The sequence below is a fragment of the Sturnira hondurensis genome, unplaced genomic scaffold (assembly GCF_014824575.4).
Source record: "Sturnira hondurensis isolate 20B ecotype Veracruz unplaced genomic scaffold, ASM1482457v3 Scaffold0011512, whole genome shotgun sequence".
NCBI lineage: Eukaryota > Metazoa > Chordata > Mammalia > Chiroptera > Phyllostomidae > Sturnira > Sturnira hondurensis.
Window position 1 is genome coordinate 66,445 of NW_028084143.1, and position 13,685 is coordinate 80,129.

The 13,685-nt window shown below is 60.1% G+C and overlaps 1 protein-coding gene across 2 annotated transcripts in view; it reads left to right on the forward strand.

Annotated features, from left to right (window-relative positions):
* The first annotated feature begins 313 nt into the window (after window positions 1–313).
* Window positions 314–13,685, forward strand: part of CAPN9 (calpain 9) — a 36,290-nt gene continuing 22,918 nt past the window's right edge. Inside the window, exons 1-5 of one of the 2 annotated variants that reach the window (XM_037060213.1) lie at window positions 314–598; window positions 6,845–6,914; window positions 7,752–7,870; window positions 10,176–10,309; window positions 13,027–13,195. In XM_037060213.1, the coding sequence (XP_036916108.1) occupies window positions 386–598; window positions 6,845–6,914; window positions 7,752–7,870; window positions 10,176–10,309; window positions 13,027–13,195 (705 nt within the window). In that variant the 5' untranslated portion in view covers window positions 314–385. Of the gene's footprint in view, window positions 599–6,844; window positions 6,915–7,751; window positions 7,871–9,080; window positions 9,200–10,175; window positions 10,310–13,026; window positions 13,196–13,685 lie in introns of both variants that reach the window. The other variant, XM_037060215.1, reaches the window with a different exon arrangement.

The following is a 13,685-nucleotide window of genomic DNA, read 5'->3' on the forward strand; positions in this document are numbered from 1 at the left end:
AATTCAATTGGAGACGTACACTCTCCCCAGGGCGAAGCGGTCCTGGCTACCACCTCCTGGACCTGGGGGGGGGGGGGGGGGGGGGCTTAGTTTTTTNCTTTGTTCTTGCCCTCTTTTCCTTAAAGCAACCCTTTCTCCTGCCGTGTCTGCCTCTGCAGGGGACAGCCCAGCCTCCCAGCTCCCTGTGGGTCTGCAGGCGCCCTGGGAGGGCACCAGGCTCTCTCTACAGTTTGCCTTCAGGGCGTGTCCCATCTCCGTCTATAGGGAGGTCCCCGGGCAAACAGCTGGAGCCGAGCACTGCTCAGCCCAGGAGCCCCTGGACGGGCACTGGCATCTCTCTCCTTCCCACCCATCGCCGACCCGAGCTCGCTGGCGGGGAGCAGCCATGCCTTACCCCTACCGGGCCGCAGGGCCCCAGAAGCACCCGGCTCCCAGGGGCGCCCACAGCACCCACTCCTCCGGACAGAGCTTCGAGCAGCTGAGGCAGGAGTGCCTGCAGAAGGGCATCCTGTTTGAGGACGCTGACTTCCCAGCCAACAGCTCCTCTCTGTTCTACAGCGAGAGGCCCCAGATCCCCTTCGTGTGGAAACGGCCAGGGGTGAGTGCAGGGCAAGGGGGGGGGGGTGGCAGGGTGTGTGGATCTGGGGAGAGGGCAGCAAGGAGGGGAGGGGCTGGAGGGCGACTGCACACACCTGATTTGAGCTCACCTGCTGAGGCTACTATGGAGATGCTGTGCGGTTTGCAGGCAGGAATGAGGTGCAGGGGACACACACCAGCAATGGGGGGCAGGGATGACACCCAGGGCCTCTGCCTGAGCCCCACCCCCAGCTCTTTGACTCCCACCGAAGCTGGACCAGAGTCAGAGAGGGTCCTGTGAGGAGCGGTGGGGGAGCCAAGATCAAAGCTTCCTCCAGGGCAGGTCTCAGGAGACTTGCAGAGATGGCGTGGGGGTGGGGGTGGGCATTTCAGAACCACCCCCACCTCCCCAGGGGTGCTAACGCTGGAATGACCCATGCAAGGTGCTTGGTGGCTTTTGGCCATGCTTCACTTGCCTGCTCCGTGGGGCGGACCCTCAGTCAGCAGGTGCCCAGCACAGGTATGATGCAGGGAACACTAGGGGGCGGGGTTCTTTTCCCAAACCATGAGTCTCCCTTCCCGGGAGGGAGCCGCCATCATCACGCCGCCCCACCCTACAGTCTGGAAGTCCCAAGGGACACCAGCTGGTGCCTTGGACAAGGAGTCAACCTTTGCCACGCTGGCTTAGTCAGGGCCCGACCTCTGCCTGGCACGCTGGCTCTCATTCCTTCGGGTGGGGCCGGCCTGGGAGCGGTCCTGTGGGGATAGGAGAGAGCTGAGAGTACTGGACCCAAAGGTGAGGCCGTGTGTGGTGCCGCCCTGCCACTGAGTTGTCCTGTGACTGCGGTCACTGCACTGCACTGCCTGAGCCTCAGTCTCCTCACCTGCCAAGTGGGTCAGCGATGACCAACATGGGCCCAACGTCCAGCTTGCAGATGTTCTTAGTAAATGATGGCTATTGTCCTCCTCTCACTGGTGCCACCACCACCATCATCTTCATCATCATCATTGTCCCCGGGTCTACATATGAGACCAGGGTTCATCATGTCTGCCTTCTCCCTGCCTCCCTGCAGTCAAACACTGTCAACGTTTCACACAGACACCTCTGGGCTCTCAGGCCCGGCCCAGAGGAATCACAGCTCTGGATGCTGCGTGAGCTCTTTGTTGCTGGTTCCTGTGGGTGGCTGTGTGTGCACGTGTGTGCATGCATGTTGCAAGTGCATCTGTGTACATGCGCTCACCTACATGCCGTCCTGCCCTGGCCCGCACGTAAGCTGCCGCTGGTTCTCTGGTGTTTCTCTGTGTCTGCCAAGGCTACGTCGGGAAGGCTAAGCCTTCCTCCTGAGAAATCCCAGCAGCTTCTTCCCTCCTAACTGGTTTCCCTGCCTCCAGTCTCATCTACCTGCCTCTGGGGCTCATGCACCCTCCCCAGCACGCTCAGGGGGCTTGGCGTTGCCTAGCAATAAGGTGGGGCTCCCCCTGCTGCCTGCTGCCCTGGGCCAGTGCCCCATCCCCCTGGTCTCTGCTCTCACAGCAGCCCGTCCTGTCCGGCCCCGCATGCTCCCTTGGCCTGGAAGGCCTCTCTCTGCTGGGAACCTGGACCTCTGCTCAGTGGCCTCCGTGCACCCCAAGGGCCCTGTGGTCCCTATTTCAGCACTGATGCTGTTTTAACGTGAAAGCCTGTGCTCTTCCTCCTCTCAGTCCCGTTCTGTGAGCCCCACTGCGCCCTCAGCTGCGAGCACCATCTGGCTCTTTCAAAACGATGGTAACAGCCAACAGTCACCATGGCAACAGCCAACAGTCACTAGGGCCAGGGGAACATCTGCTGTTGACCAGGATTATCTCCCTTAATTCAAACAACCCTGAGAGCTGGGCATTGTTACGTCCCTGAACTACTGAAAAGGAGACCTGGCTCGGAGGAGTACACGGGGCTGGGATGTGGCAGCCCAGGGTGACCTCACTCACTAACGCACTGCTTCCTGATGGAGTGGGGACACCGCGTTGGCCAGAAGCACACTGTGACTGTGGCAGAGCCGGGCCGGGGTGCGCCCCACCTGGGCAGCCATTCTCGGCCTCCTGCTTACGTTCTTCCAGGCCAACAAGCCACCTCTGCAGCGAGATGAGCGTCTCTCTGACCCCAGACAAAATTGGCTTGTAGGGAGCCCGATCATCTTTTTGTCTTGTCGGGGAGCACTTAGGATAAATGCCTGGGGAAGGGAAGGGCCAGAGTCAGGCAGAAGGAGCCACGGGGTGTGGGGTGGCCCCAGGAAGGCGTCGACGAGCACGGGGGGCGCTCTGCAGCTGGGAGGGCCCCTCGAGCACGCTGCAGAGCAGTCACAGGCCCGCCTGCGTCTGTAAACCAACCCCAGCCTCCTCCCATCCGGGAGGCCCCACCCTTGCCTCCCACACTGCCGGCCCCTGGCTCCGAGTGCCAGCCTGCAGCCTGCAGTTCCCCGTCTTTGCCAAAACTGGAGTTTCTCCGAGACCACGGCTGGACGGCCTCAGCCCTGGTCCTGTGTCCCAGACACCCAGCCCTGCCTCCTGTTGAGGAAGTAGGGGGCGTGCGGGGGCTTCGCATTATGCCTCACAGACTCCTGGGGTCTGGGGGCAAGGTGTGGGCGTGGGGACTGAGGTTCCACTTGCAGGATGGACCTCCAGGTCCCTGGTTGGGGGACACAGGGCCAGCAGGGAACTGGTCAGTTTGCAGGGCCCTCCCCGCCGCCCCCAGGCCTGTGGCTGGGGCGCTGTCTGCACATGTCTGCAGTGTGTTCTGGAGGCAGCTGTGGGCCTCCCAGTGAGACACGGGGCAGGGTGCCCGCCCCCGCACCGCCTTCTTGGCAAACACAGCTGTGCTTGGCGTCAGGGGAGTGGCATGCAAGAGCAACCGGAACCAGAAAACGCAGGGGGACATCACAGGGCAAGGGGCAGCCGGGAGGGCCAGGAGTCACTGCGACCTGCCATAGGGGTGTGGTGACAGGCTCCCTGGGAAAGGTGAGGTCCACCCCCAGTGGGCGTGGTCTCTGCCAGGCCTTGTGGCGGGGCGTGGGTCTGAGTGAGTGGAGCTGCTCTGGGACCGGATCTCTTTCCCAGCCTGAAAGGGGGTTGACAGCCAGGTGGGTGAAAGGCAGTCCACCCACAGCCTGCCCTCCTGGGCCAGCAGTCTGACCTGCTCGGCTCACAGTGCCTTGGCCTTTGTTTTCTTCCTGACACCCTGTCTGCCTGAAACCGTCTGCTTTCTTCCATGCAACCCGCTCCCCCACTTCTCAGCCTCAGCCCCGCACACCCAGTTGTGCCCCTCTAGCCCCCTGCCAGCCTCCTGTGTGCACCACAGCACGTGGCCATGACCTCCCAGCCTGGCAGGCTCACGCCCGGAGGCTGTCGGCCGCTCTAAGACACCCCCGAGTCCCCGCCACAGCTCCAGGACACGCCAGGACCCGCACACAGCTAACAGCAGCAAGGTGCACTGCTCCACCGTGTTGGCAATGTGCCTCTTCCCTTGTTGAATAAATTACTTCCAGAGAAGTCTGTGCTGGGCTGAGCCCTGGCCGGCAATGCACAACCTGAACGGAGCAGGCCCTGAAAGCCCCCAACCCACACCTGGACGCTGCTGGGTCCTCAGTCCCCCAGGACCACCACTGGGTGGCGCCCAGGCCGGCCCCGCTCCGGGTACCCAGCTGCAGGCTGGGCTCCCATCGGGCTTGTCCAGACCCCTCTGATCCCAGCGCAGGGCTGTGGTTTCAGGTGCCCCTGACCTCAAGCTCCAGCATAGCATTTCACATGATCAGACATTCCTATGGGCCTGCACATGTATGCAGGGCCTGGGTACACGAGCAACCTCATGGGACACATGTGTGGGTAGAGGTGTCCCACAGGCCTACACAAGTTGCACACGCCTAGCACACAGCACAGCCGCCGCTCAGCACACACTAGCACAGAATGCCCGATGGGCGCATGCATGCTCTGTGTCACGCAAACGCCAGGCAGACAGGGCGTCCCCACACGTCCAGGGCCTCGCCGGTGGACACCGGATGGGGAATCTGTGTTCGCTGGGTGAGTCCCTAGTCCTCTCCTTTCCCACTTTTCCCTGCCCACCCACTGCTGGATGCTGTCTGATAAAACTCTCTGGGACAAAGACAGCCCACTGGGAGCTGGGAGCTGGGAGGCAGTGACCGCTGCAGTGCAGGTGGCTGGCCAGGCCCACAGAAGGTCGGGGCGGGTAAGGCAGTGAGGTGAAGGAGGGGAGCCTGCTGGCCCACAGCTGGGGAGGCTCAGAGCCTGGCACGGGCTTGGTGGGGGGGGTGGTGGTTGCCAGCCTCAGAGCCCGGTTTACATCCCCTCTCGGGCTGAGTAGCCACGGCAGTGCAAGCATCACTTGTTCGGTCCCTGGAGTGGGGCTGGGGGGCTGTGGGGGCCCCTGGGGGCCCTAGGGGGCAGAGGCTCCCGTACAGTTTCTGGGAGGGGCCCAGAAAGTCCAAGCTGGAGGAGGGTGGCCTGTGCACCACGTGGGAGAGGAGAGCGAAACCTGGAGGAGGTGGGTGACCCGCCCAGAGCCTCTGCCCGCCGGGAGGGCCGCTGCTGGGACCTCACACGTGCCTGCCTCACACCGTCCCCTGGGCCGGTCGGGCCTCCGCAGCACCCCTGGGACCCGAGGTCGGGAGGGAGAGAGCGCCCCCTTTCTGCACGGCACAGGTGGGGGAGCTCTGCACAGGCTCCCGGAGGAAGACCTGCCCCCAACCCCCTGCCACCCGTTACACAGTGCTGGAGACTGGGTGAGGTAGGAACAGGACCCCAGATTTCCTGGCTAGAAGGCAAGGGGCTGCGTGCCGGTTGTCGGGGGACCTCTGCCAGACCTGGCTCCGTGGTGCGGGGAGCACTGGCATTCTCCGTAAACTCTCCTGGCTGAGTCTACTGGGATCTGTTAAGAACCGACAGCCCCACCTAGTGGTCCTCTCGCAGACAGATGCCCAGGAGCCCACCTCCACGGGGCTGAATGCCCTGCAGCCTGCAAGGGCAGCAGGTCATTTCACACTGGAGCCTGGTCCTGGGGAAGGCCCCGTCCTGCAGAGAACTCGCCACCACCACCCCCTTCCCAATTCTCTGGGCCCAGACCCCAGGGGAAGCAGTGCTGGTGAGTTTGAGGAGGGCAGTTCAGGGCAGAACCCTCCCCAGCCTCGTCCACATACTGCTGGGGGGTGGGGGGTGGGGCGGAGCAGCTTCTGTCCCCAGTTTCTGGAAATGGGTAGGGAGGTCCCTTCCACACCCTGCATTCCGATCCGGTTGAAATGATCAGGCATCCGCCATGGCCAGACGGCCTCTTGCTGGACCTTCACGGGACCCCCCCAAACAACTGGCTGCCTCCCCAGAGGCCCCTTGACGACCCCCACTAAACCAGCCCTGCCCACACCACCCTTCTCTGACCTGGCCCTCACCCCTCCGGAACCTGCGTGTCAGTCCGTTGGCCTAGGGCCTGATTCCCTGAGTCCCACTTGGCAGGAGCTTTCTCTCCTATTCTTCGCTGTGGTCAGTGCCAGGGATGGAATCTGGTGCCTCGAACAGTGGAGAAAATACGTAATTTTGTACAATTGCTTTAAATTCTTTCACATGGATGTTTTATACTTATCCCTCCATGTAATCTATGTAGTCATGTAGATGAATGATTTTATTATCTACACATAATAGACATGATTGATTGTGTATAATATATAATCAAATGTATCTAATGCATTTGGTAAAATTATATGAGGCATATATGTACATATCTGTCACTACAGTATAGATATATTTAAAAACTATACCTAAAAAAACTATACTTAAATGCGTATTTTGAAAAAAGGAGGAAGATGGGTAGCAGGAGTGGAAACTTTGTTTAACCCCCGGCACCAGGCTGTATGCGTGACTCCCTCTGACATGCGTTTGGAGCCCACAGAGGCACATAAATGGGGAGCTGGGATTTGAACCGGAGATGCCTGACACCTGGCTCAGGGCCTGAGCGGCCAGGGAAGCCTCAGGGCCTGGTGACGTCCTGCTTTGGCCAGAGGACTGAGCTGAGGGGCTCAGAAGGCAGGACCTCTCCCCAAGGAGGTGATCTACCGCAGAAGGCCTGGGATTGTGGGGCACAGAGCTCTGGCCACCTTTCACCTCCTCATGCCCCCGTCCCCCCAGGCAAGAAAACCCAAAACCAGGAAACAGCCCGCTGCTCTGAGAAAGGAGAGGAACCCTGAGCCTCCCCATGGTGGGCCTTCTTTGAATAACAATCTCATTCTTCCAGGAAATAGTGAAAAATCCAGAATTCATTCTTGGAGGGGCCACCAGGACGGACATCTGCCAGGGGGAGCTCGGTAAGTGGGAGCAGAGGGAGCACCTGGTGACAGGCTAGACAGAGGGCCCCACGGGGGCCAGTGGGGCCCAGCCTCTGAGCTGTGGCCACAAGAGCAGCGCCAGGCGTGGGGCTGGGGCACCCACACAGCCACCCCCTCGGCTCCTCCCTCCCTCCCTCCCTCCCCCAGGCGCCTGGCTGCTCAGGGGTTGGAACCCAGGGACCCTGGAGCGGCCTGGGCTTCCTGTGGGAGTTGGGACTCAGAAGTTGGGAGTCAGGAATGACACGCGCAAGATACTGTCTGAAATCTGACTCTCATTTGCGTTGCCCTGTCGTTGTGTGCTAACACAAACACACAAGTGAAGAAATAGGTACATTACTAATCCACGAGTCTCGAAAACCCACGACAACTGAAAACCAGTGATCCCAGAGCTACCATTACCTATGACTGAGCCTGGACTGGGGGGTGGTCCTGGAAATGTGCCCCCAGGCACCGCAGGGGCCGTTCCTGAGGTGCCCGGGGCTGAGATACCGGCCCACCAGGCCACGCTGACCCTGAAGTCTGAGCCTTGCTCCTCTGGACGGGGCGTCACAGGAACATCACACAGCTGATGCTTATGGAACGTAGTCTGACACCCAAGTCAGCATGTGCCGTGACACCGCCATGGCACGGACAGCTGTGCCTGATGACCGGGGCAGGAGAGCGGGAAGGGAGGCAGGGGGGAGGCCCGAGGCATCTGCTGGTGTCTGTCTGCTCTCTTCGTGTGCTATAGATGCGGCCCCGCCCAGCACACCCCCATCTTCCCCATTTGCTAGGAGTGAGCAACAAAAACCGTGGTCTCCAACTTGCATCTTGCAGGGGACTGCTGGCTGCTGGCCGCCATTGCCTCCCTCACGCTTAACGAGAAAGCGCTGGCGAGAGTCGTCCCCCAAGATCAGAGCTTTGGCCCCAGCTATGCCGGGATATTCCACTTCCAGGTAAGCGGGGCGTGGCCGTGGCCATGCCTCTGGGGGTCCAGTGTGATGCCAGGGACATCCTTGGCTGCTGGGAAGCCCTGAAGGAAAGCCACGCTGGCTGGGTGACAGCGGCATCCCAAAGGACACACTGTCATGGGTGACCTCCGCAGGCACTGGACGAGGCCAGTCCTCTCAGAAGCCAGCAGTGAAGCTGGCGCTGACGTCCAGGCAAACCTGGAGGTCCGATGTTAAGGAACTACCGGGGGTCCCTGTGCTTCAGACATAAGTGGCCTAAAACTACGCTGCCTGTTGGGCACTGGCATACCCCATCCAGGGGGTCCCATCGCTCGGAGCCCACAGAGCCCACATGTGACGTCCCCTCAGGACCCTCAGGGTGGTTTGGTCCCACGGAAGAAAAGCAAAGTGATGCGCATTTGCAAATGGAGCTGGGCTTGCCCCCTANCAGCCTCTGAGCTGTGGCCACAAGAGCAGCACCAGGCGTGGGGCTGGGGCACCCGCACAGCCACCCCCTCGGCTCCTCCCTCCCTCCCTCCCTCCCCCAGGCGCCTGGCTGCTCGGGGGGTTGGAGCCCAGGGACCCTGGAGCGGCCCTGGGCTTCCTATGGGAGTCAGGACTCAGAAGTTGGGAGTCAGGAATGACACACACAAGATACTGTCTGAAATCTGACTCTCGTTTGCGTTGCCCTGTTGTGTGCTAACACAAACACACAAGTGAAGAAATCAGCACATAACTAATCCACGAGTCTCGAAAACCCACGACAACTGAAAACCAGTGATCCCAGAGCTACCATTACCTATGACTGAGCCTGGGCTGGGGGGTGGTCCTGGAAACGTGCCCCCAGGCACCGCAGGGGCCGTTCCTGAGGTGCCCGGGGCTGGGATACCGGCCCACCAGGCCACGCTGACCCTGAAGTCTGAGCCTTGCTCCCCTGGATGGGGCGTCACAGGAACGTCACACAGCCGATGCTTATGGAACGTAGTCTGACACCCGAGTCAGCATGTGCCGTGACACCGCCATGGCACGGACAGCTGTGCCTGATGATCGGGGCAGGAGAGCGGGAAGGGAGGCAGTGGGGAGGCCCGAGGCATCTGCTGGTGTCTGTCTGCTCTCTTCATGTACTACAGACGCAGCCCCGCCCAGCACACCCCCATCTTCCCCATTTGCTAGGAGTGAGCAATGAAAACCGTGGTCTCCAACTTGCATCTTGCAGGGGACTGCTGGCTGCTGGCCGCCATTGCCTCCCTCACGCTTAACGAGAAAGCGCTGGCGAGAGTCGTCCCCCAAGATCAGAGCTTTGGCCCCGGCTATGCCGGGATATTCCACTTCCAGGTAAGCGGGGCCTGGCCGTGGCCGTGCCTCTGGGGGTCCAGTGTGATGCCAGGGACATCCTTGGCTGCTGGGAAGCCCTGAAGGAAAGCCACGCTGGCTGGGTGACAGCGGCATCCCGAAGGACACACTGTCATGGGTGACCTCCGCAGGCACTGGACGAGGCCAGTCCTCTCAGAAGCCAGCAGTGAAGCTGGCGCTGACGTCCGGGCAAACCTGGAGGTCCGATGTTAAGGGACTACCCGGGGTCCCTGTGCTTCAGACATAAGTGGCCTAAAACTACGCTGCCCGTTGGGCACTGGGTTCTTTCTCAAAAACCGAGCGTCTCCTTCTGGGGGAAATGCGGACGTGGAGACCTGAGTGAGCTTAAAAACTGAACACAGAGGAGCAGAGACGTCATCTGCTGGGACCCCGTAGAGGGCAGAGCCCTGCTTGTCCCCTGCATAAACGCACATGTGTGTGAGCGTGTCGGCACACATGCACACGCACCTGTGTGTGCACACACTCCCCTTGAGTCTGCGCCTGGCAGGAGGGTCCGTCTGTCTCACCACAGCCTCTCTCTGAAGGAGAACGGCCAAAACACCAGGATGGAGGCTCCACCTCCGAGCAAGGAGGGAATGTGGGTGCAGGGGCAGCTGGGATGGGGCCTGAGCGTGTGTGAGAGGGAGGAGGGACCAAACCCTGCCGGCACCTGGTTTGACATAGAGGGCCCATCAGGGCACCATGCAGTGTCCACGTGCCACCCTGTCCTGCTTCCGCTGGCTGTGAGGGGTCCGCACCAACTCTGTGAGCCAATGTCAGGGGCAGGGTCGGATGCCCATACCCCATCCAGGGGGTCCCATCACTCGGAGCCCACAGAGCCCACATGTGATGTCCCCTCAGGACCCTCAGGGTGGTTTGGTCCCACGGAAGAAAAGCAAAGTGATGCGCATTTGCAAATGGAGCTGGGCTTGCCCCCTATCCCGCCCCCCCCCCACAGTTCTGGCAGCACGGTGAGTGGCTGGACGTGGTGGTGGATGACCGACTGCCCACCTTCAGGGACCGCTTGATCTTCCTCCACTCCGCCGACCACAACGAGTTCTGGAGCGCCTTGCTGGAGAAAGCCTACGCCAAGTGAGTGCCAGTCCCACAAGTGCCGGTGCCGGCTCCCAACCGCTCTGCCCGCCCATCCCCACCCCCACCCCACCCCGTGCCCTTTCATGCACTTTCTGTGGAGGGAAGACGGAGATGGGGTTTACAGGCGTGGCCTCCTCGGGGCTGGAGGTGGGGAGAGAGCCATATTCCTGTTGTGGCATCGGTGTGCCCAGCCTCATGCCACACGTTCCCTTCCTCTCCCTGTGTCATGAATGTGGCCCTGGGCAGAGCTGGGAGGCAAGCAGAGGGGAATGCGGTGGGCTGAGAACCCCTGGTCCTCCGGGGCCCCTGCCAGACCCTGCCGCCGCTCAATCACCAGGGCTGCTACCCCTGTGGAGAGACATCACATCATTTTCCTTTCAGAATGCTCCTTTCTTTCCATTAAACAAATTGTGGCAAAATGCACCCTTTTAACCATTTTCAAGCGCACAGCTCCGTGGCGTTAAGTGCATTCACACTGCCATGCGGCATCACCGCCCTCCATCTCTGCCAGGGTTGCAGGCAGCAGTCTCCACCCCTTACACGCTCACACCCCACCCTCAGCCCCAGGCCCTGCCGGCCCTTGCACTTTCTGTCTCTACGAATCTGACAGTCCCGGTGCCTTGCAGAAATGCAATCGAGACCCCCATTCTTGGCCTCATTGCCCTCGGTGGCTGGAGGTCAGCAGAAAGCCACAGCAGCCTGATTTCTGTGCTTCAGACGGCAGCAGGGCTCCCCCCGTCCACCATCACACCATGGTGGGGGAGGGTCCCTCTCGGCTCCCGGCTCCCGGGATGTTCAAGCCAGGGAGTCCTGTCTTCAGTGACAGGAACTAGGAAGAGCTCCAGGCCTCTGCGTCCAGGTGGAGCACACAGTGGCTAAAATGAAATGTGGTTGTGCTCACTGGGTTTTGCTCACCCTGACGTCAACAGGATGGAATGTAAGGCCTTGAAGAAGCACCACAGCGGCTCCCTTTGCCCTCCTGCCTCCCCTGGCTCTGTGGCGCCCTCAGCGCCACCGGACAGGCTTGAGTCGGCCAAGGGGGTACTCCTTCCAGCCACAGTGGGAGGCTCCCAGCTTTGGCTCTGCCCTTGGGGAGGACGCCCAGCAGGGCACTTCCACGAGATTCTCTCCAAGGGCGGCTCTGGTGGTCCCTGGGGCTGGGTCGGCCCGGTAAAGAGCATGCTCTTCCTTCTCAGTGAGGCCAACACAGGGAAATCGTTGTGGGAAAGACGGGGCCAGGGACTCCAGCTAGTGGGAGTCAGTGGGATGTGAAGTGTAAGGCTTTTCCCTCAGAGAGAAAAGAACAGCTTTCCTACAGAGAAAAAATGTGTGTTTATTTTTTGATCATTAAAAGTGGCCCAAAATGGTGGGGTGGACACCTCACCCAAAGGGATGGACAGATGGCAAACAAGATTGCGGAATGACGCTCAACGTCGTTGGGAAACTGCAAATTAAAGCGAACGTCAGGACACACCTGCAACACAGTGTGGACAAGGGTGCAGGGCAACGGGTGCCCCATTCATCGCTGCCGAGGGTGCAGAATGGCTCCGTCATCTTGGCAGACACCTTGAGGGTTTCTTCAAAAGCTAAACACAGTCTTACCAAATAACCCACCCACTGCACTCCTTGGCAAATGAGTCAGGTTAAGAGTTGTGTCCACACAACAGCCGTCACACAGAGCTGTAGAGCAGCTTCCTTCGTCATCGCCCGGAACTGGAAGGCAGCAAGAAGGGGCTGTAAACGAAGGGGTAGACAACCCGTGGCCCATCCAGACAACCAAATACTATTCAGTGATACCAAGAAATGAGCTATCGAGCCATGAAAAGACATATGAGAATCTTAAATGCACATTTACTAAGTGACAGATGCCAGCTGAGAAGTCCACCTACTGTATGATCCGAACTCTGTGACATCTGGAAAAAGGAAAACTATGGAGACAACTCTGGAAACCAGGATCAGCGGCTGCTAGGAGCTCCGAGGAGGGAGGGAGGGACGAGCAGGCAGAGCACGGAGCATTTCTTTAGGTCAAGGAAACTGGTCTGCGTGACACTGGAACTGGGAGTACCCGACACCGTGCATGTCTCCAACCCACGGACCCCGACAGCACAGAACAGTCGTGTAGGGGGAGGAGGGACACAGGAGGGCACGCAGACTGACAGCACCTAGCTGTGTTTCCCGTCTCTGAGGCCGGCTCACCGAAGCGGGAGGAGAGAGGGGCTGGCCCAGTAAGGTCGGAAATGCATGGTGCGTGTGACGGTGAAAGACAGAGAACCTTCGTCCGTTCTGCCTGCACGGTTGAGCCCTGGTGTCTGTGGCCCCAGAGAGAGAGAGAGACAGACTTTCATTTAAACCTCACAGCAGCCCTGGGAGGGAGAATACAGCCATCCCCTTGTTCTGTAAATTAGGGAAGCGAGTTGCCCAAGATTACTGCACTTATAAGCGGTGGGGCTGGAACTCGAACCTGCAGCCAGTCAGGGACCAGAGTCCATGCTCTTTACCAACACACCGCGCTGCTGTCTTCGAGGAGTGCTCGCGGGTCTTGTTTCTGTGGAGTTCGGAGCAAACTCGATCCATGACGCCTGCTTCCCATCCTCCCTCCGCAGCACCGGGCCTGGGCTTGGCCGCGGAGAGTTAGGGAAAGACTGCCTGGGGGCGCCACCTGGTGGCCGCGCTGTTCCCGGCCGCAGTTCCCACGCTTTTCCGCGTCCCTGCAGGCTGAACGGGAGCTACGAGGCTCTGAAGGGAGGCAGCACCATCGAGGCCATGGAAGACTTCACCGGGGGCGTGGCAGAGACCTTCGCCACGAGAGAGGCTCCAGAGAACTTCTATGAGATTCTGGAGAAGGCCTTGAAGAGGGGCTCCCTGGTGGGCTGCTCCATTGACGTAAGTGGCTCCTGTTCGGGGCACTGGGCTGGGGCCAGCGGTCTGAGCCAGGTACCCTGGCCTCATTCCGGGTGGGGGGGGGGGCATGACTTTCAGTGGGGGAGGGAGTATTCATTTTAAGTGAATGTTTATGTATCTAATGAAGACAAAGGCTTTTCTTTGACGTTTTTCAAATTGCAAAGGTAAGGTATACTCGCTGTATCAGGTGGAACAATCCTGAGATTGCCCTGCGGGCACATTGCTGCCTCTCCCCCACCCCCACCCCATGCGGCCCTTGCGAGGCCTGACACATGCCCTCGCCCTCCCCCTCGCTCACACAAATGGGCACATGCACCCATATGCACAAACAGGGGCGGGTTGGCTTGGTGTCACTACATGACCTTCCTGTGTACTTCCTAGAAACCTGTGTATTTTGCTTCCTCTATCATGAAAAAACCCATCAGCAGAGAGAAATCTAACAGCTTTTTAAGAGCTTTTATAGGTACATGCA